The sequence below is a fragment of the Poecilia reticulata genome, chromosome 13 (assembly GCF_904066995.2).
Source record: "Poecilia reticulata chromosome 13, P_reticulata-male-v2, whole genome shotgun sequence".
Taxonomy (NCBI): Eukaryota; Metazoa; Chordata; class Actinopteri; order Cyprinodontiformes; family Poeciliidae; genus Poecilia; species Poecilia reticulata.
Window position 1 is genome coordinate 34033771 of NC_088842.1, and position 20409 is coordinate 34054179.

The 20409-nt window shown below is 44.0% G+C and overlaps 1 protein-coding gene across 2 annotated transcripts in view; it reads right to left on the reverse strand.

Annotated features, from left to right (window-relative positions):
- Positions 1 to 20409, reverse strand: part of LOC103460077 (fibroblast growth factor 12) — a 54532-nt gene that overhangs the window by 25094 nt on the left and 9029 nt on the right. The window contains exon 1 of one of the 2 annotated variants that reach the window (XM_081614176.1): positions 8874 to 9097. The exons of the other annotated variant lie outside the window; for it this stretch is intronic. Coding sequence (XP_081470302.1) covers positions 8874 to 8979 — 106 coding nt within the window. The 5' untranslated portion in view covers positions 8980 to 9097. Of the gene's footprint in view, positions 1 to 8873; positions 9098 to 20409 lie in introns of those variants that run through there. 2 annotated transcript variants of the gene reach the window in all.

Consider the following 20409-nt stretch of genomic DNA (forward strand, 5'->3'; position numbering starts at 1 on the left):
GGAGGAGGAGGAGGAGGTGTGGAAGAAGCTCCTAAAAATATTCCGCCTGATGTTTCATGTTGCTCCCACATCGGACCACTCCACCTTCATCCTGATGCTGCGTTCACGCTCCTCTTCCTCAGCCCCACAGCGGGAGACCTGGGGTCGCCCGTCCGAACGGCAGGAATAATTTAAACGACAGGAAGTTGACGCCATTAAAGTGGAGACGGAAGATAAGAGCTTTGATATGAAGCTTGGAAACAAGCAGCTTCGTTTCGCCTCACTGAAGATGAACAGAAACTTTTAAAATTTGATGCTGAATGAGAAAACTCGTTTCAAGCTGCTAATATTACAAAAACTTTAATATTTGATACATTTCCACCAGCTTTCCTCTGATTTTAAGTTTGAATCTTCCTCTAAAAGGCAGCGACTTTTCATCCTGATGAGGAGAAATTGCAAAATAAAACAAAAATACAATAAAAACTGGTGTTGTTTTATCTATAATTTAAAAATCCATTATTGTTTTACTACTTTTAGCTAAATATAAGAAGCCAGTGGTTAAAACACAGCGGGCTAAAACGTTAGCTGCGCTACCCTGAAACACAAATCATAAATATCAGTTACGCTAATGCTAAAGCACTACATGAAACGCCAACACGGTATTTAGCAGAAGCTAATGCTAACACCCTTTAAAGAGCACCAATTTAATTATGACATTTTAATCTACATGTTATATAACAGCTGTAAATATTATATCCATGTTTATATCTAATTCTCTACTGTCCATGTTGATTTTGTTCCTGTAGGTTTCCTGTGTTAAATAAAGTTATTGGAGAAAAAAAGAGAAGGAAAGTGAGGAGAGGAAATGGAAGTCGTCACCACTTCAAAATAAAAGTATGAATACAAACGCCTAACTTCAACACAGATGTTGAACTTTAATCAACTGAAAGTTTACAAAAAAAGCAAAGTAAATTATAATTTATGCCAATAAATTCCCTCAGTGGAAGCTAAGTAAGCTAACCGCTATCAACAACCAGCGGGGAAAGCAGAATGAACACCTGCAGGTAAAACCTGATCTGCTGCTTCACCTGCATCCTGATGATCATCTGAGCTCAGAGTCGGCGGCGGCCTCAGGGCGCAACAACCAAATCCAGAGAAATCCACGGGATCCGTTCCTGCTACTTTACATCAGGCTAACGCTAACCACGAAGAGCTAAGCCTCCCATCCACCTGATGGCTGCTGAAGATGAGGAAGACGAGGTGAGGAGTCTGTATGAGTGGACGCCCAATTATCAGCGAAGAGCTCGTCACACAACCCAATTATCAGATGAGTCACCGACACGCCGTCCGCCTGACCCCAGCGAGTTTCAGGGTCAGAACATTTAGCCTGGAAAAGACGCAGTGACTTTGTCAGGCGGTCCAGATTTCTGGAGGGAACGCAGTTCCCTTCAACCTTCATCTCCCGGAGGTTTAAATCGATTTCATTCGGGATTTAGACGATTTTCGCTCAGATTCCGGACTGCGACAGCAAAGCTTTAAAAAATAAAGTTAGCGAGAACACAGTCGAGTTACGAAAACTATGTTGAAAAAGCTAAGCTAATGTAAAGCTAAGCTAGTTTAGCTATGATACTCTAAGATAAACTATGTTTAGCAAAGATAAAATAAAATATGCTACGAGTTAGCCTTAGACAAATAAAATAAGATAAAATGAACAAAGCTACAATTTCTTAAGCTAATTGAAACCAGGACAAGCTAACTAAATTAAGCTCAAGATAAACTAAGATGAACTAAATTAAGCTAAACTAAAATAAGCTAAACTCAGCTGTGGTAAGCTAAGCTAAATTAAACTAAAATAAATTCATCTCAGACTAATCAAACAGGCTAATCTAATTAAAAATAAGCTCTGCTAACATAAGCCTAGCTAGCGAAAGCCAAGCTGACCTAAGATGAGCTAAACTGAGCTAAGATAAACTAAGCTGTGTTAACGCAAGCTAATCAAAGCGAGTTAAGCAAAGACACGATACGCTAAGCTAAGCTAAGCTAAGCTAAACTAGGAGAATTTAAGCTTTGAATAAAAAAATTAGCATAAAGTTAGCTAAAATGAGCTAATCAGTCCCAAAAGGAGCTAAAATAGCTCAACTAAGATAAGCATCCATCTTGGATTTTAAGAGCATAGAAAAAAAAAGTTTCCTTCCTGGTGTGAAACTTTTCTGTGGATGTTTTTTACTGAGGGGGAAATGATCTGGACCAATGGGAGCCCCCGGCCGGGTCATGTGACCGGCTCCAGTGAACGCACCGTCACGCTGAATGTAGGCCTGCCGAGCGGAACCAGGTCAGGTTCTGTAATTACTGACGAGTATTTGTGTCCTGGTACCTGCGCTCAAGGACCCAGAGGAGGAAGAGGAGCCATCTTCATCATCCGTGATGAGCAGCAGGTGATGATGATGATGGTGGTCAGCTAGGCTACCTGCCCAGTTTAACCAGTACGGAGGTCCGACTGGAGGAGTCTGCAACTGGTTCTGGTTCTGCTGATTAACGGTCCGATAACTTCACATATCTGAGACTGAAGAGACTGTGTGTGTGTGTGTGTGTGTGTGTGTGTGTGTGTGTGTGTGTGTGTGTGTGTGTGTCTCTGTGTGTGTCTGTGTGTGTGTGTGTGTGTGTGTGTGTGTGTGTGTGTGTGTGTGTCTCTGTGTGTGTGTGTGTGTGTGTGTCTCTGTGTGTGTGTGTCTCTATGTGTGTGTGTGTGTGTGTGTGTGTGTCTCTGTGTGTGTGTGTCTCTATGTGTGTGTGTGTGTGTCTCTCTGTGTGTGTATGTGTGTAACTGTGTGTGTGTGTCTCTGTGTCTGTGTGTGTCTCTGTGTGTATCTGTGTGTGTGTGTCTCTGTGTGTATCTGTGTGTGTGTGTCTCTCTGTGTGTGTGTGTGTATCTGTGTGTGTGTGTGTGTGTGTCTGTGTGTGTGTATCTGTGTGTGTGTGTGTGTCTCTGTGTGTGTGTGTGTTTGTGTGTGTGTGTCTCTGTGTGTGTGTGTGTGTCTGTGTGTGTGTGTGTGTGTGTGTGTGTGTGTCTCTGTGTGTGTGTGTGTGTGTGTGTCTCTGTGTGTGTGTGTGTGTGAGTTCTGTTTTCAGGTATGTTTCCGGATCAATAAACAAAATGCCACATCAGAGGACAGCAGAATGTCATCAGGACACTGGAATGATGACGGAACCAGGAGAGAGCCGGACTCTGAGTGGTACCAGTACCCTGAACACACACACACACACACACACACACGCACACACACACACACTCTGGTTCTGAAGGAGTTCTGATCTCCACTTTTGATTTTCCTCGGTCTGAATCCTCTCTGGACTTCAGTTGAATTCACGTCCCAGTTGTGTCTGAGCTTCACCTGCGGCTCGGTTCCGGCTCGGTTCTGCTGAGTTCTGGGTTAATTCAACTGAATTTCAGCTCAAATCTGACCAAACTTCTGAATTAAAGCTGAATTGTGGATCAAATTCAGACTCGGGCTGCGTTTCCGACTCCAGTCCGTTTGCCTATAAAGTCCGATTTGGTTGGTGAGGTGTGAACGCTAACTGACCTCTGACCTCTGACCTCTGGTCCTCCAAACCTCGGTCTGGGTTCGGTTGAAGTGAACTCTAGTTCGGTTTGAATGTGAAAGAAAGGCGGACTGGAGAGACCGCTCCAAAAGCAGGAAGTGGACGACAGCGCATGGCATTCTGGGTAAATCCAACCAAAGCTAACATGTTAGCCTAGTGCTAGCAGCAGAAATGGCTCCTGGTCTTTAGCCTAGAGAGAAATCCTCCAACCGCTAAAATCCTCCATCTTGTTTCCATCTGGTGAAGAAGGAAGTTGCTCTCAGCGTCTTCAGAGGTTTTTGTGTCGTTTCCTTCAGTGGTTCTTGGTGCAGCGCCCCCACAGGCCAGGAGGGGAACAGGTTGGTTTGACTGGAGGTGGAGCAGATGTTCTGGTTCCAGTAGAACCGGGTCGACCGGACCATCAGGAGGGAAACAGAATGAACTCTGGTGAAACTCTGATAAAACATTCAGCTGCAGCTGAAATGTTTCATTACAGATTTATTTAACCAGAACCAACAAATCTGGTTCTGGTTCAGACAGATTTTTTATATTTGCTGTTTGGTAAAAACTTCAGTTTGGTCCCAGAAATCAGAACTTTTAACAAACAATTACATTTCTAAACAAAAATGCAAGTTGAACGTTTAAAAACTGGCCATATTTTCAGAGAACACGAACCCGTGATTGACGGAGAGAAGCTCTGGTTCTGGTTCTGAGTCATGATGATCCAAACCAAACACCCGCTGCTCAGTAGCTGTAGCTCCACTCCATCTATTGTCCCGCCGCTCTTTGTTTCACAACAGGAATATATTTTTGGATCAAACTCCCCCAGTTTCTGCTGCGGCACGAATAAAAAAACCCGACCCAGCTGGGTTGGGTTGGGCCGGGCCTGAGCAGCGCAGCGTTTATCCTCAGGTTCGCTCACATTAGGAAGGCTTTTACTTTGAAATATAAGAGAGAAGACTTAGTTACATAACTCTGAAGCAGCGTTTTTTCCTGATCTGGGTTCTTCTCACAGTAATCTGAATGTAAACATAAATATTTTAACAGAAAAGTGAAGAACGAAGCGGAAGAGCTCCGGCGTCATGTCACTGGAAGCATGCTGCCATCTGCTGGTGGTTCCCCGGGACTGCAGGTCAGTTTCTGAGTTTATATCTCAACCCTGCAGTTTGCAGCATTATGAAATTTTAATAATTAAAAATGTTTTTAAAAACATTTTTATCGCATTTTTCCAGTCCGTTAATGCAGACTGGAAATGCAGTCTGCATTAACGGACTGCATTTCCAGTCTGTTAATGTGCTACAGCAGCACATTCTTTGCATATTTCTGTGTTAACTTTACAAACTTCATGTCTTCATTTCCTACTGAGCGATTTTCACATTCTGGCATTTTCTGACAATTTTGTTCAGGAAATCTAAAACCCTGCAGGCGACTGTATGAACAGCTCAGTGGCAATTACACATAATAATTTCTAATTCTACTAGTCAGAATATTAAATTATCATTCAGGATACTCAACATGTAACTGAGACTAACTAAAACTTATTTTTAGGTATCTAAAATGTAATTACAGGCAGTCAGACAAAAGCAATTTCATGTTAAAACAGCCTGCCATACACAGTTGCAGCTGTTCCCAAACCACAGTAAAGACATCAGTATCTTTATATGGCCAGATATAATATTAACACCCAGAGCTTCAAAAATCTGATGCAAAAACACAACATCTTACCAAATATTTTTTTCTAGATTTTAGTTATAATATCTTAGTCCATTTGAAATAAGACAAACCTAACTTGAAAGTAAGATATATGAGCTTGTTTTAAGTAACTAATTCCTTGATATTCATGAAAAGTTCTAGTTCCACTTGCAGATTATTTTACTTGTAGTAAGACATTTTTCTCACATTAAAAGTGAAATAATCTGCAAATAGAAAACCAATATTTATGAGTCACTGGGTTGCTAAAAGCTACCCAATGACTGTAATTTTGCTTTATTTCAAATACCTGGTAGCATTTAGTGTTTTTCAGTGCTGATTTTCCCTCCAGCAGCACCACAAAGAGGTGATTCTGGTGCTTCTGGTTGCGTCTGAATGATTTAGTGCAATCATGTGAAAACGTGCAGCGAACAGCTGCACAGCTGCTGCTGAATATTTGATGCTGAATCTTTAATTCAACAGATTCAGTCTCTGTAAAATTCATGATCCTGAGAACCAGAGAGCTTCTGAACCTCCACGCTCACAGGAAGCCATCAGCAACCCGATCGCTTTCCAGAACCACTACCTTTGGTTTAACCTGGCATATCCTGATCGTCTTTAAACGCAACGTGACTCAGTTTGAAGCCGGCCTTGTTTTCTGAACTTCTTCACTATGAAGTTACCCAATATAAACCATGAACCGTAAACATGAGATCCTGATAGATCAGGTGAAACGCACAGCTGCTCTGACAGGAATACATAAAGCTGGAAAGGCAACCGAGACGCTCTGGTCATGTGTTTTAAAACTTTAAACTTTAAAAAAGATGAGCCAGGCCTAAGAAACATCTCCAACAGACATGAGCAAACATGCCTAAGTTAAAGTTTTATGACTTTAATCTTGACACAAATATCACATACATGGCAAATAAAACAAAATTCACCTCCATTAAAATGTCTCTAAACTTAGAAATAAATATGCATAGAGATAAAAAAAAATATCAGAATTTCAGTCAAACATATTCACTCTATGACAGGTTTATGCTGAGCTATGTTAAGCTATGGTGAGATGAATAAAGTTAATGTGAAATAGATTAGCTAAGCTGAGTTAAACTACAGTCAGACAGTAAAGTTTAAATCAAAATCAAATAAGCTAAGTTATATTAACTTTTATTAAGCTAGGCTACAATAAACAAAAATCAAGCAGGGGAATTAACCACCGGCTAAACTAAATTCTGATTAGATAAACTAGCTCACTTAATATAAACCAAGAAAAGAAAAGCTAAACATGAGCTTAGCTTTTAGCATTGTTTTTGCTAAAGTAAGCTAGTGTAAAGTAATCTAATTTAAAATTAGCAATGCTAAGCAAAGCTAATTTGGTGTAAACTAAGCTAACAGAGTCCACTTTTAAAAATGTAAAATCAGGAACTTATGAAACAGTTCAACACATTTGGCAGGCTGTTTAAGCTGTGCTAAGGTAAGAAGCAAAGATAAGTGAAAATGAGCTAACATGAGATGCTAATTATGATTAGCTAAACTTACTAAAATTCTAAGCTGAAATAAACTAAGGTTACCATATATAGTTTTCTGAGGATTTGATCTGACAGATATTTTCTCTCTTGAATAAATGACTAAATAAAGAATGAGATTGAATTTACTCCATGAGTTAAAATGGATCAAACTCAGAGTTAGCTCATCCTTTTGTAGCTAACAGCTATCTGGGAATCATTTTGTTGGAGCTAGCATCATTCCAGCTACTTTTTTATGAGTTTTAATAAAGAAAACACAACTAGTTGTGTTTGGCCAGCAGCAACAGAGGCTAATAATCCAATTTAAAATGTTTTTTTTTTTTTTTTTTTGCTGATGTGTCACTGTTCTGAGGTTAAAAATGGTTTTGTTTAGGTAGAATTAAGTGGATAAAATAAAATAAAACCATTCCTGAGAATGATGAGATAGAAGGACTGAAACTGAGAGAAAAGCAGCAAAAGTCCAAGAAAAATCCTGAAGAATTGTTGATGAAAGTCACCTTGAAACGTCAGAGTTCAGCTGCGTGATGCATGTTTGATCGTCCGCTCTGTTTATTTGTGGTGCAAGCAATGCGTGATTAATCAGGGGAGTTAAAGGAGCTAAAGCTGGAAGTGAAAATCACAGGCTGCAGATTAACATCTCTGCTTTTAGTTTCCAGTGGAAGCCTGGACTCTGACAATTCCAGTTTAATAATAACGCAGGAAAGTTTCCTGAGTCGCGAGTTTCCACTCAGTCTCACTGGAAGTCTGTTTATATGTAAAGAGATATGTGTGACATGAGAGGAGTGGGACCCTGAGAGCAGATCGGACACAGATATTTATAATCCAGAAGCCTCTGACGAGAGGCAAGGAGGAAGAGGAGGAGGAAGAGGAGCTGCTGCACTATAGTATCTACTTCACTGCACATTTTTAGAGACAAATTCAAACTCTTATGAAACGTTTTGCAGAAAAATGCTATTTCTGTTAATGCTAAATAGTTTTTAACAACAAACGTAATCCAGATCAGGCTTCATAAATCAGATAATCCAGCAAAACAGAAATAAAAATACCTTAAAAAATATCAAACTAAATATTATTAGTTATATTATTAAATTTATATTATTTCAAATACATACACATTCAAACGCCGTCATACATATTTAGATAACTATATGTTTGATAAAGAAACAGGCAGAAGTATAAACTTATGTGACCCTCTTGCTTCTATTTGTCTTATTTTACAGATAATTATTTAAGAAAGGGGGAAAAAACTATAAAAAACAAAATAACAATAGCATTGTTTGTTTTACAATTTAGGTTTTAAATTAATATTTTTTACTATTTTAATTTAGCAATAAACAAATATAAAGAAGAAAATAATAAATACACCAAGAAATAATGTTACTATGTGTTGTCATCTTAAAAGTGAAATTAAAATTTGATTTTTGTTTTTGTTGCATTCATGCTTGTTATTAAAAATGTTAATTATTGTTTATCGTCTATTTCTGTATTTGTTTTGTTTTTTGTTGTTTTCTTCAACATTTTGTGTTTTTGATTGAAAATGACAGAATAATAATAATAATAATAATAATAATAATAATAATAATAATAATAATAATAATAATAATAATGAAAACACCTGTTAGACCTTTAACCATTCACTCTGAGCCCTTACCCTAACCCCCAACCAAAAACAGCATTTCCCCTCATGGGGACCAAGAAAATGTCCCCACAAGCAACAGTGGTCCCCACAGCCCTCATTGTAAACAGACAGAGGTCCCCACAAGGATATAAAAACCCGGTTCACACACACACACACACACACACACACACACACACACACACACACACACACACACACACACAGCTGTTGATTTGAATGCTTTTCTTCTTTTGCATCAGGTTGTTTTGCATCAGACAACAATGCAGCCAGGTGCACAAAGCCTCAAACGGCTCCCAACATCTGGATCAGCTTCGGCTGTTCTGACTTTGTTAACACCGATAGCGTTGACCCAGATGGTTCTGGAAGCTCTCTGTCTGAACCGGACCTGGTTCTGGTTCATCCCAGCTGCGGAGCGTTTATTTCGGGTCCGAGGCAAACCGACCCATCTCTGACGGACTCACCCTGCTGACTGCTCTCCTTGTGGACATGGCCCTTCTCCTCATCCTCCTCCTCCTCTTTACTCTTCCTCAGCAACAGGCGTCGGAACAGGCTGCAGTAGCGGGTCATGGTGCGCCGACCCAACCCGTCTGGTCCGTTCAGGTTGGACGCCTCTCAGTAAACAGAGTGAAACTTACACATGGGACTGCGAAGCACACAGACTGGGCCGGACTGGGCTGTACTGGGCTGAACTGGGCCGGACTGAATCCCAGGAAGAGGCTCAGGTTACGGCGTGTAAAAGCACCAAACACCTCTCTGGTTCTGATCAGGTTGCTAAATCTGACCTTCTAAAATTAATGCTGGACACATAAAAGGACAACAGGAGACAGGACACCAGGAGGGGGCGGCAGAGAGCAACGGGACACCAGCAGGGGGCGTCAGAGAGCAACGGGAAACCAGCAGGGGGCGGCAGAGAGCAACGGGACACCAGCAGGGTGCGGCAGAGAGCAACGGGACAACGGGGGGCAGAGGGGGGGGGGGGGGGGGGGGGACCAGCAGGGGGCGGCAGAGCAACGGGACACCAGCAGGGGCGGCAGAGAGCCACGCGACACCAGCAGGGGGCGGCAGAGAGCAACGGGACACCAGCAGGGGGCGGCAGAGAGCAACGGGACACCAGCAGGGGGCGGCAGAGAGCAACGGGACACCAGCAGGGGGCGGCAGAGAGCAACGGGACACCAGCAGGGGGCGGCAAGAGCAACGGGACACCAGCAGGGGGCGGCAGAGAGCAACGGGACACCAGCAGGGTGCGGCAGAGAGCAACGGGACACCAGCAGGGGGCGGCAGAGAGCAACGGGACACCAGCAGGGTGCGGCAGAGAGCAACGGGACACCAGCAGGGGCGGCAGAGAGCAACGGGACACCAGCAGGGTGCGGCAGAGAGCAACGGGACACCAGCAGGGGGCGGCATAGAGCAACGGGACACCAGCAGGGTGCGGCAGAGAGCAACGGGACACCAGCAGGGTGCGGCAGAGAGCAACGGGACACCAGCAGCAGGGGGCGGCAGAGAGCAACGGGACACCAGCAGGGGGCGGCAGAGAGCAACGGGACACCAGCAGGGGGCGGCAGAGAGCAACGGGACACCAGCAGGGTGCGGCAGAGAGCAACGGGACACCAGCAGCAGGGGGCGGCAGAGAGCAACGGGACACCAGCAGGGGGCGGCAGAGAGCAACGGGACACCAGCAGGGTGCGGCAGAGAGCAACGGGACACCAGCAGGGTGCGGCAGAGAGCAACGGGACACCAGCAGGGGGCGGCAGAGAGCAACGGGACACCAGCAGGGTGCGGCAGAGAGCAACGGGACACCAGCAGCAGGGGGCGGCAGAGAGCAACGGGACACCAGCAGGGTGCGGCAGAGAGCAACGGGACACCAGCAGCGGGGCGGCAGAGAGCAACGGGACACCAGCAGGGGGCGGCAGAGAGCAACGGGACACCAGCAGGGGGCGGCACAGAGCAACGGGACACCAGCAGGGGGCGGCAGAGAGCAACGGGACACCAGCAGGGTGCGGCAGAGAGCAACGGGACACCAGCAGGGGGCGGCACAGAGCAACGGGACACCAGCAGGGGGCGGCAGAGAGCAACGGGACACCAGCAGCAGGGGGCGGCAGAGAGCAACGGGACACCAGCAGCAGGGGGCGGCAGAGAGCAACGGGACACCAGCAGGGGGCGGCAGAGAGCAACGGGACACCAGCAGGGGGCGGCAGAGAGCAACGGGACACCAGCAGGGGGCGGCAGAGAGCAACGGGACACCAGCAGGGGGCGGCACAGAGCAACGGGACACCAGCAGGGGGCGGCAGAGAGCAACGGGACACCAGCAGGGTGCGGCAGAGAGCAACGGGACACCAGCAGGGGGCGGCACAGAGCAACGGGACACCAGCAGGGGGCGGCACAGAGCAACGGGACACCAGCAGCAGGGGGCGGCAGAGAGCAACGGGACACCAGCAGCAGGGGGCGGCACAGAGCAACGGGACACCAGCAGCAGGGGGCGGCAGAGAGCAACGGGACTTTGCTGCACGACGGGGAAAGCTTCTGTTTCTGCTGGTTCCGATAAACAGAACTGCAGTGGTGTCCAGTGTCTTAGTTTTTGGTTGCCTAGCAACAACTTGCTCAGTAACAGTTTCAGGTTTTTCCTCAAAATTGCTTAAAAACATGGAGAGAAAACTGGATGAAAAGGAAAAGATCATGCCACCAGTTTGGCAGGATTTCAGATATTTAAAACAACAAACTGATCAATAATTACTGATATTGACTGACATGAAACGCTTGTATCAAGCTAAGTTATTCAGCCATCTTGTCCAACGCTAACAGCCCATGACCAACCCATTCCTGAAACACAAACAGCTAAAAATAGAAATAAATCGGTCGTACATCTCGACCCAGTTTTATTATCGATATGTTTCAAACGTCGTCCGATACCGATGTTAGTCCCGATATATCGCGCATCTCCAGAGGAAACAAGCAAAACGCTGCTCAGAGGCTTAAGGCGTGTTTGATTCTGAAAACTGTTTAAATAATTTCAGTTTTTTTTTTAGAGCTGCTCGACGTTCAGGAAACTGAAATGTAATTATTTATTTGTATCTTTTTTAATATTGTAAAATAAATGAAAGCTGTGCAGAATGTGGCACTTTTATGTGATTAATCATCAGAATACTCAATTACTAAAACAGTTTGTTGCTGCCATAAACTAATATATACTACCTTTATGATGGTGTTGTAGTTTTATTGTTTGTATTTATTGTTTTATTTGTATTTATTTGCAGAATTTGTGAACTTAACCCTCCTGTTATGTTCGTTTCTGAGGTATAGCGATAATGTTCGTGGGTCAATTTGACCCGGGGAGAGTTTTATCATGCAATCAGGAACCAAAAAATTCCTCCAAAACATTTTTTTATCTGATTATTAACTCTAATACTAACCATCTCAATCAAAATTTGTGCAATTATGTTTTTTATTTCTCAGAAATTAAGGATTAATGACGACAATTTACTCAATTATTCATTTGGACATAAAAAATGGGATTTACATTTTTTATGTCCACTGAAAAAAACCTAGACACAAAAAAACAATAATTTCCTTGAAAGTGATCTTTGGTAATTTTTATATTACATTTAATTTTTTTTTTCAAAGGGTGAAACTCTTTATAATTGAATTTGAGACACACAAACTTTTCCGGGTCAAATTGACCCGCCAAATTAAAATCAAGATAAATGAGTCATGCAGAGAGTATTTATGTTTTCCTCCACTTCTACTGAGTGTCACTCAGTGTGGGTGGAGTTTGTCCACTCAGTGTGGGTGGAGTTTGTCCACTCAGTGTGGGTGGAGTTTGTCCACTCAGTGTGGGTGGAGTTTACCCACGTGAACAGAAAAGGTTCCCGTCAAAAGTTGTATGAACACCTGCTTTCTCGCAGTTCATTGTGAAGTAAAGAGAGCAGGGAGAAAGTGGGTTTGTGTGTGTCTGCGTGTGTGTGTGTGTTGTGTTGTGTGTGTGTTGTGTGTGTGTGTCTGCGTGTGTGTGGTGTGTGTGTGTGTGTATGTGGTGTGTGTGTGTGTGTGTGTGTGTGTGTGTGTGTGTGTGTGTGTGTGTGTGTGTGTGTGTGTGTGTTGTGTGTGTGTGTTGTGTGTGTGTGTGTGTGTGTGTGTGTTGTGTTGTGTGTGTGTTGTGTGTGTGTGTGTGTGTGTGTGTGTGTGTGTGTGTGTGTGTGTGTGTGTGTGTGTGTGTGTGTGTGGTGAAATAAGGTTCATAGCTGTAAGGAAACAAACAGAATTGGACATTTTTAATCTTTTTTTGCACTTTAACTTGACTGCCGGGTCAAATTGACCCGAACAGAATCGATGTGACAAGTAGACGCAGGGGGGGCTGCAAATGTGTAAAATGAATAAATTTTCAATTTATATGTAGAGTTCACCTATTAAGACAAATAGAAAAAGTTTCATGCAATAAAAATACTTGCAACTATTTTTAAAATATTTTTAAACTTTGAAACGGGTCAATTTGACCCGCAGCATAACAGGAGGGTTAAATCATTTAAATAATTTTGTGTCACTTTTGTTTTTAGGGACAACAGATGAAAAATATAATTTTGACTAATTAATAAACACATTAATAAACAATCAGAAATGTTTATTAATGTGCATTTAAATTAAATCAATTGTTTTATTCTGAATACCTATGGATAATTTGAGAAAAAGGGCATAACAAAGGAGGAAAAAACACAAAAAACAGGTGTAATAAAGCAAAAACTGGACAATAAATACAAACATTTTGTATTTAAGATAAAAACCTTTTGTCTGGAAATATTTTCTAATTGTGACGACTAGTTTTAGCTTCACTGAAGGAAAGCTGCGCTGCTGCTGCATTTTAAAACAAATGCTGATTTTCATGAAAAACTAACTGAATTATTTGTTTGTTTGCATCATTAATGTGTTTAAAATATTGCATAAAAAGATTAAAGTGGTTAAATAAAAAATGTACAGAAAGTGTCAGAATAATCGATGATTAAAATAATTGTTTGATAAACGGAGCGCGACGCAGGAGCACCGAGTTCATGTATCAACTTTACGGTGCAGATTTTTACATTTTATGTCGATGTGAGGCTCATCCAGATGTGGAGCGTCTCTGGATCGTTTACTGAACTCTGACCCGATAACGAGGTTCTGGATGAAACCAGGCCCACGTGAAAAACGCTTTCCGTCCGGCTCTTCGTCCTCCTCCTCCTCCTCCTCAGCTGCAGGTGAGCAGCAGCTGCTCAAACACTCTGCTGTCTTTGTTCTGCAGTTTGTGTCTCTGCAGCCTCACGTTGCTGCTGCAGTGAGTTCCCGGTGCGGCCAGCAGGGGGCGCACGGCGGCAGCGGCGTCAGGGCGTGACAGGGAGGAAGAGGAGCAGCGGTGAAGGACACTCTGCTGCATCCAGAGGAGGCGGGACGGGGAAAGCTTCTGCTTCTGCTGGTTCTGGTCAACAGCTCTACAGATTTTCTCTGAACTTCTTCACTGCAGAACCAGAACATTGTTTACAAAAAACCGAGCAGAATTATAAATATTTATGAATTCATCAAATTAAACACAGAAAAACTCAATCAGACATAATTTCCTGTGAAAGAAGTGAAGCTGAATTCATTTCTATCTTTTGTCTCGTCCTCCTATCAGAGGAGGCCCCGGTCCAGGAGGGAAACTGTCGCCATAGCAACGCCCTCCGGCTCCTCCTCTAGCCCCGGTCCAGGAGGGAAACTGTCGCCATAGCAACGCCCTCCGGCTCCTCCTCTAGCCCCGGTCCAGGAGGGAAACTGTCGCCATAGCAACGCCCTCCGGCTCCTCCTCTAGCCCCGGTCCAGGAGGGAAACTGTCGCCATAGCAACGCCCTCCGGCTCCTCCTCTAGCCCCGGTCCAGGAGGGAAACTGTCGCCATAGCAACGCCCTCCGGCTCCTCCTTTAGCCCCGGTCCAGGAGGGAAACTGTCGCCATAGCAACGCCCTCCGGCTCCTCCTTTAGCCTCGGTCCAGGAGGGAAACTGTCGCCATAGCAACGCCCTCCGGCTCCTCCTCTAGCCCCGGTCCAGGAGGGAAACTGTCGCCATAGCAACGCCCTCCGGCTCCTCCTTTAGCCTCGGTCCAGGAGGGAAACTGTCGCCATAGCAACGCCCTCCGGCTCCTCCTCTAGCCTCCCCACCGTTAAATGTTCCCAAACAGTTAGATGTGCCTCTCCTGCAAGCAAAAAGAACAGGTCAGCAGCCTTCTTTCAGCCAGCTGACTGGCAGCGTGCAGCACTAGGTGTGGGAGGGGCAGCTTTCAATCAGCTGGAGAAAATCCTGGTAACTAAAACACTGAGCCATGAGAACGCTGTGATGGGTCGTTGGCGCATTCTGCTAATCGTGCAGCTAGCTTTTCTTTAGCGTTAGCTGGTTAGCTAGCTAAAATTTCCAGTTAAATTCCTGTTTGCAAACATTCGGTTGAATAACGTTCAACGTCTGGGTCGAAGTTTTGGTTACAGACTTCAGAATTCTTCATAGTTACATGTTTACATACATGCTATTATTTTGAAAAAACACCAGTTCTATTTCCTCTCCTCACAGGAAGTGCAGAGAGGTTAAACAAAACACATAAAGTTTGGGGGTTTTTTCTGTACCCAGAATGCATTGCTGCTGTCCAACATGCTTTCTGACTGGTCAGTTAGCTAAAATGAGCAACAACAAAACTGAAACCATGAGTGAAAGATCCTGAAACGCAGACGGACCAGAACCCTCATGATCCTGCTGAGGGTCACGACCTCTGTTGTAACAAATGTGTTATTGAAACATGGTGGAATTTAGCTCTTTAAAATTTGGTTCTGATAACTACCTTGATGGTAGTGCTTTAGCATTAGCTTCTGCTAATATCATGTTGCTATAGCTTTTTAGCATTAGCTTCTGCTAATATCATGTTGCTATAGCTTTTTAGCATTAGCTTCTGCTAATATCATGTTGCTATAGCTTTTTAGCATTAGCTTCTGCTAATATTATGTTGCTATAGCTTTTTAGCATTAGCTTCTGCTAATATCATGTTGCTATAGCTTTTTAGCATTAGCTTCTGCTAATATCATGTTGCTATAGCTTTTTAGCATTAGCTTCTGCTAATATTATGTTGCTATAGCTTTTTAGCATTAGCTTCTGCTAATATCATGTTGCTATAGCTTTTTAACATTAGCTTCTGCTAAGTAGCACGTTGGTATAGCGCATTAACTGCTGGTAAATACCTTGTTGGTAGCTATTTCACTTTAGCTTCCCCTAAATGCCATGTTGGTTTAGCATTAGCATAGCCAATGTTTATGATTAGTGCTTTAGGGTTGGCGCAGCTAGCAGTGTGAAACTGCCAGTCGCTCCATGCTAGCTCACATCAGAGAAGAATAAACTGGACCCGGATTAGTCCAACCGAACCAGGAAGTTCAGGCAACAGCATGAAAGGCAGATGGAGGACAAAGGCTGTGCTTCCAGTTGCTACAGCAACGGTGAGGATGGAGGTCAGCAGAAGGTCAGAGGGTTTAAATTAAGTTCATTTTTCAGCAGGAAGTCGGTACCTGCAGACAGGAAGTGGAACAATCTGGATCAGGATCAGCCTGACGAGCCGTCAGCTGGACTCTTAGGGTGGAGACGGATGGAGAGTCAGTGAATCAGTCAGTGAATCAGTCAGTCAGTCAGTTAGTGAATGATTCAGTCAGTCAGTGAATCAGTCAGTGAATCAGTTAGTGATTCAGTCAGTCAGTGATTCAGTCAGTGATTCAGTCAGTCAGTGATTCAGTCAGTGATTCAGTCAGTCAGTGATTCAGTCAGTGATTCAGTCAGTCAGTGATTCAGTCAGTGATTCAGTCAGTCAGTGATTCAGTCAGTGATTCAGTCAGTGATTCAGTCAGTCAGTCAGTGATTCAGTCAGTCAGTGATTCAGTCAGTGATTCAGTCAGTCAGTCAGTGATTCAGTCAGTCAGTGATTCAGTCAGTCAGTGATTCAGTCAGTGATTCAGTCAGTCAGTGATTCAGTCAGTGATTCAGTCAGTCAGTGATTCAGTCAGTGATTCAGTCAGTCAGTGATAGTCAGTCAGTGATTCAGTCAGTCAGTGATTCAGTCAGTGATTCAGTCAGTCAGTGAATCAGTCAGTCAGTCAGTGATTCAGTCAGTCAGTGAATCAGTCAGTCAGTCAGTGAATCAGTTAGTGAATCAGTGAATCAGTCAGTCAGTGATTCAGTCAGTGAGTCAGTCAGTCAGTGAATCAGTCAGTCAGTGATTCAGTCAGTCAGTGAATCAGTCAGTCAGTGAATCAGTCAGTCAGTGAATCAGTCAGTCAGTGAATCAGTCAGTCAGTGATTCAGTCAGTCAGTGATTCAGTCAGTCAGTGAATCAGTCAGTCGGTCGGGTTGGTTCTGCTGCAGCGGTCCAGTAACCGGCGGCTCGCCCTCCAGGCTCTGATCATTCCCAGAACCGGATCATGAATTATGGAGGAGCTCTTGTGACTCCGTCTCTTTAAGGTTGGCGTCGCTCGCTCTCTGCCTCTGACACACACTGTCTCCATGGCGACGCTCTTAAAGGGCCGCGCCACCCGGTGCCGTCCAGCCGGCGACTGATCAACCTGCAGCTGATCCAGATCCACAGGCATCGAAATGCTGCGACATGATTGGCTGATTCGCCGGTTACATAACAGCTTTTATGGGTTTGTAGGAACTGGAGGAAACTTCTCAGTTAGACGACCGAGAGCTTCAGGTCCTGCTTTTATTGGGCTTTGATGACATCATCGCCTCCATGTCACAGCTGGACTCGACGCAACACAACGAATCACACCGTTTTATCAACGCTCATGAATAATAATATAATAATAATAATAATAATAATAATAATAATAATAATAATAATAATAATATAATAATAATAATCCAAGAAAAATGAATATTTAAAACGAGACATGACTAATTATTCAAACTTTCTGAATCCTTTGATCATTTTATGAAAATACAATAAAATATAGAAAAGTATAAAATAAAGACATTCACCATGACTTTATGATATGAGCAGGAAGGAAGGAAGGAAGGAAGGAAGGAAGGAAGGAAGGAAGGAAGGAAGGAAGGAAGGAAGGAAGGAAGGAAGGAAGGAAGGAAGGAAGGAAGGAAGGAAGGAAGGAAGGAAGGAAGGAAGGAAGGAAGGAAGGAAGGAAGGAAGGAAGGAAGGAAGGAAGGGAGGAAGTAAAATAGGAAGGAAGGAAGGAAGGAAGGAAGGAAGGAAGGAAGGAAGGAAGGAAGGAAGGAAGGAAGGAAGGAAGGAAGGAAGGAAGGAAGGAAGGAAGGAAGGAAGGAAGGAAGGAAGGAAGGAAGGTGTATTAAATCCCGTCAGGTCCGCGTTAATAACAATATAGTCCAAGTATTTCCTCCGGATGTTTGCCAGAGGGATAAATGGAAGCGCAGCGGCTAATGTAGCGTTTCCAGAGACAGTCAGCACTTTGTGCTGCTGAGTTTCTCCGTCCTGTTCGCCTCCTGGCCTCATAAAGTCTCTGGGACGAAGCGTCGGCTCGGCCTGGTTCTGGGGAAACGAGTCCGTTCTGTTCCCGGTTGTTTCTGGGCCGTTTCTGCGCTAACGGTCCAGCCTGACTGCTGCTGAAACCGTGGAGAGGTTTACGTTCTTTAGAGTCACTTTGAGCTTCGCAGAGACGAATGTTTACGTTAATATGACAAACTAAGCTAACCGAGCTAAACTGCTGAGTCAGGCCCAAAGCTAACCGAGCTAAACTGCTGAGTCAGGCCCAAAGCTAACAGAGCTAAACTGCTGAGTCAGGCCCAAAGCTAACCGAGCTAAACTGCTGAGTCAGGCCCAAAGCTAACTGAGCTAAACTGCTGAGTCAGGCCCAAAGCTAACTGAGCTAAACTGCTGAGTCGAGCTAAACTGCTTAGTCAGGCCCAAAGCTAACCGAGCTAAACTGCTGAGTCAGGCCCAAAGCTAACCGAGCTAAACTGCTGAGTCAGGCCCAAAGCTAACTGAGCTAAACTGCTGAGTCAGGCCCAAAGCTAACTGAGCTAAACTGCTGAGTCGAGCTAAACTGCTTAGTCAGGCCCAAAGCTAACCGAGTTAAACTGCTGAGTCGAGCTAAACTGCTGAGTCAGGCCCAAAGCTAACCGAGCTAAACTGCTGAGTCAGGCCCAAAGCTAACCGAGTTAAACTGCTGAGTCGAGCTAAACTGCTTAGTCAGGCCCAAAGCTAACCGAGCTAAACTGCTGAGTCAGGCCCAAAGCTAACCGAGCTAAACTGCTGAGTCGAGCTAAACTGCTGAGTCAGGCCCAAAGCTAACCGAGCTAAACTGCTGAGTCAGGCCCAAAGCTAACCGAGCTAAACTGCTGAGTCGAGCTAAACTGCTGAGTCAGGCCCAAAGCTAACCGAGCTAAACTGCTGAGTCAGGCCCAAAGCTAACCGAGCTAAACTGCTGAGTCAGGCCCAAAGCTAACCGAGCTAAACTGCTGAGTCAGGCCCATTGTCTCCACCCAGAAGAAAAGCAGCATTATGGGTGGATGTTCCTCTCACTAATGGACTCTGACTCTATTAGGACTGGCGGTAATATTCCCCATCTGAAGCATTAGCGAACATTAGCCTCTCTGTATTTACTCTGCTGCGGTTCGTCTGTCTGAAGGAGGATCTGTTGGTGTACAGGAATGTTCTGGAAGGATGTGGAAAACTGTTCCCGACTAAACATCTGAACATTGTTTTCGCAGTTAACTTCATGGTTAACGTTTTTAATTATTTATGGGTAAATTTAATATTCACACCTCCAGACAATTTCAATTGTAGGACTAGCTGTTAAAATTAAGTTTAAATGCTAAACAACTTTATTCAACTGAAAGGTTTACAAAACAGCAAAGCTACAAAACAGTTTAGTGCTTAAAATTTATCTGGAAAATGTATTCAGGGGAAGCTAAGTGTGCTAAATGTTTTCAAAGCTAGCTAAAGCACAGAATAAAAATTTAGCTCCACTATTAGCGACTGGATCAAGCAATGTGAAGATGGTACATAACTATAAGTCGATTAAATAACCTAAGTTGTGAATTTTAATTGTTTATGTTGAGAATTATAGAACATTGAATCCTTACAATCTGCCTTGTCGTGTATTAGCTTGCTAGCCTGTTAGCTTCAAAAGCTAGCATTGATGTTCTCAGAGGATTTTCCTTTCAGCAAAATTATCAGAACAAATTTCAAACAATTGAACATTTCAGGACAAACCTAATATTTCAGGTTAAAAAATGTTCAAAGTGTTGGGCCTCTGGTACGGCACAGACCCACCAGGGGAAGGGAAAATGTTCAATGTCAGAAGTTATTGTTAAATTGATTTAGAAAAATACGACTTTGCCCTTTAACATTCAGAGATAAACTTCTGCTTTTCCCCTTTAACAAAACTACTCTGATGATGTAAATCTATAAATAGTTTTCCTCTGCTGCCGTGAAGCACCTGCTCCTCTGAACAAACATCCGTGGGATAAAAGGCGCCGTCAGCTCTTCACTGTCGCTGAAGCCCTGAGGTTTGAATCGATGGTAAACCGATGAACTCCTCCATCATTCAGCTGTGAGTTGGTTTCCTCTAACAGCTTAACTCCATAATGAGGAGAGCTGCCAGCAGCTGGCAGTGATGGCGGCGGCAGGGAGGGAGCCTGGAGCTGCTGAGCTCAGCGCCTCCTGCCTTTAGCTCCCACATGCTGGAGGAGGGGAGGAGACGCAGCACAGACTCAGCAGAACTTCAGGCCACGACGAAGGGAAACGTTCATCTGCGATTCTGGACCCCCGATCCGTCCTGACAAGAACAGAATATTTATAGAACACGAGCATCTGGAGACCGTTCTGACGGAGTCCAGGAGGATTTTATAACAGGAGACATTTTTCTTTCTTTCTCCTCAGAACCCAAAACCTCAGTGATGCCTGCAGTACCAACAACTGAAAGAACCAAACAACCAACTGAAAGAACCAAACAACCAACTGAAAGAACCAAAACAACCAACTGAAGGAACCAAACAACCA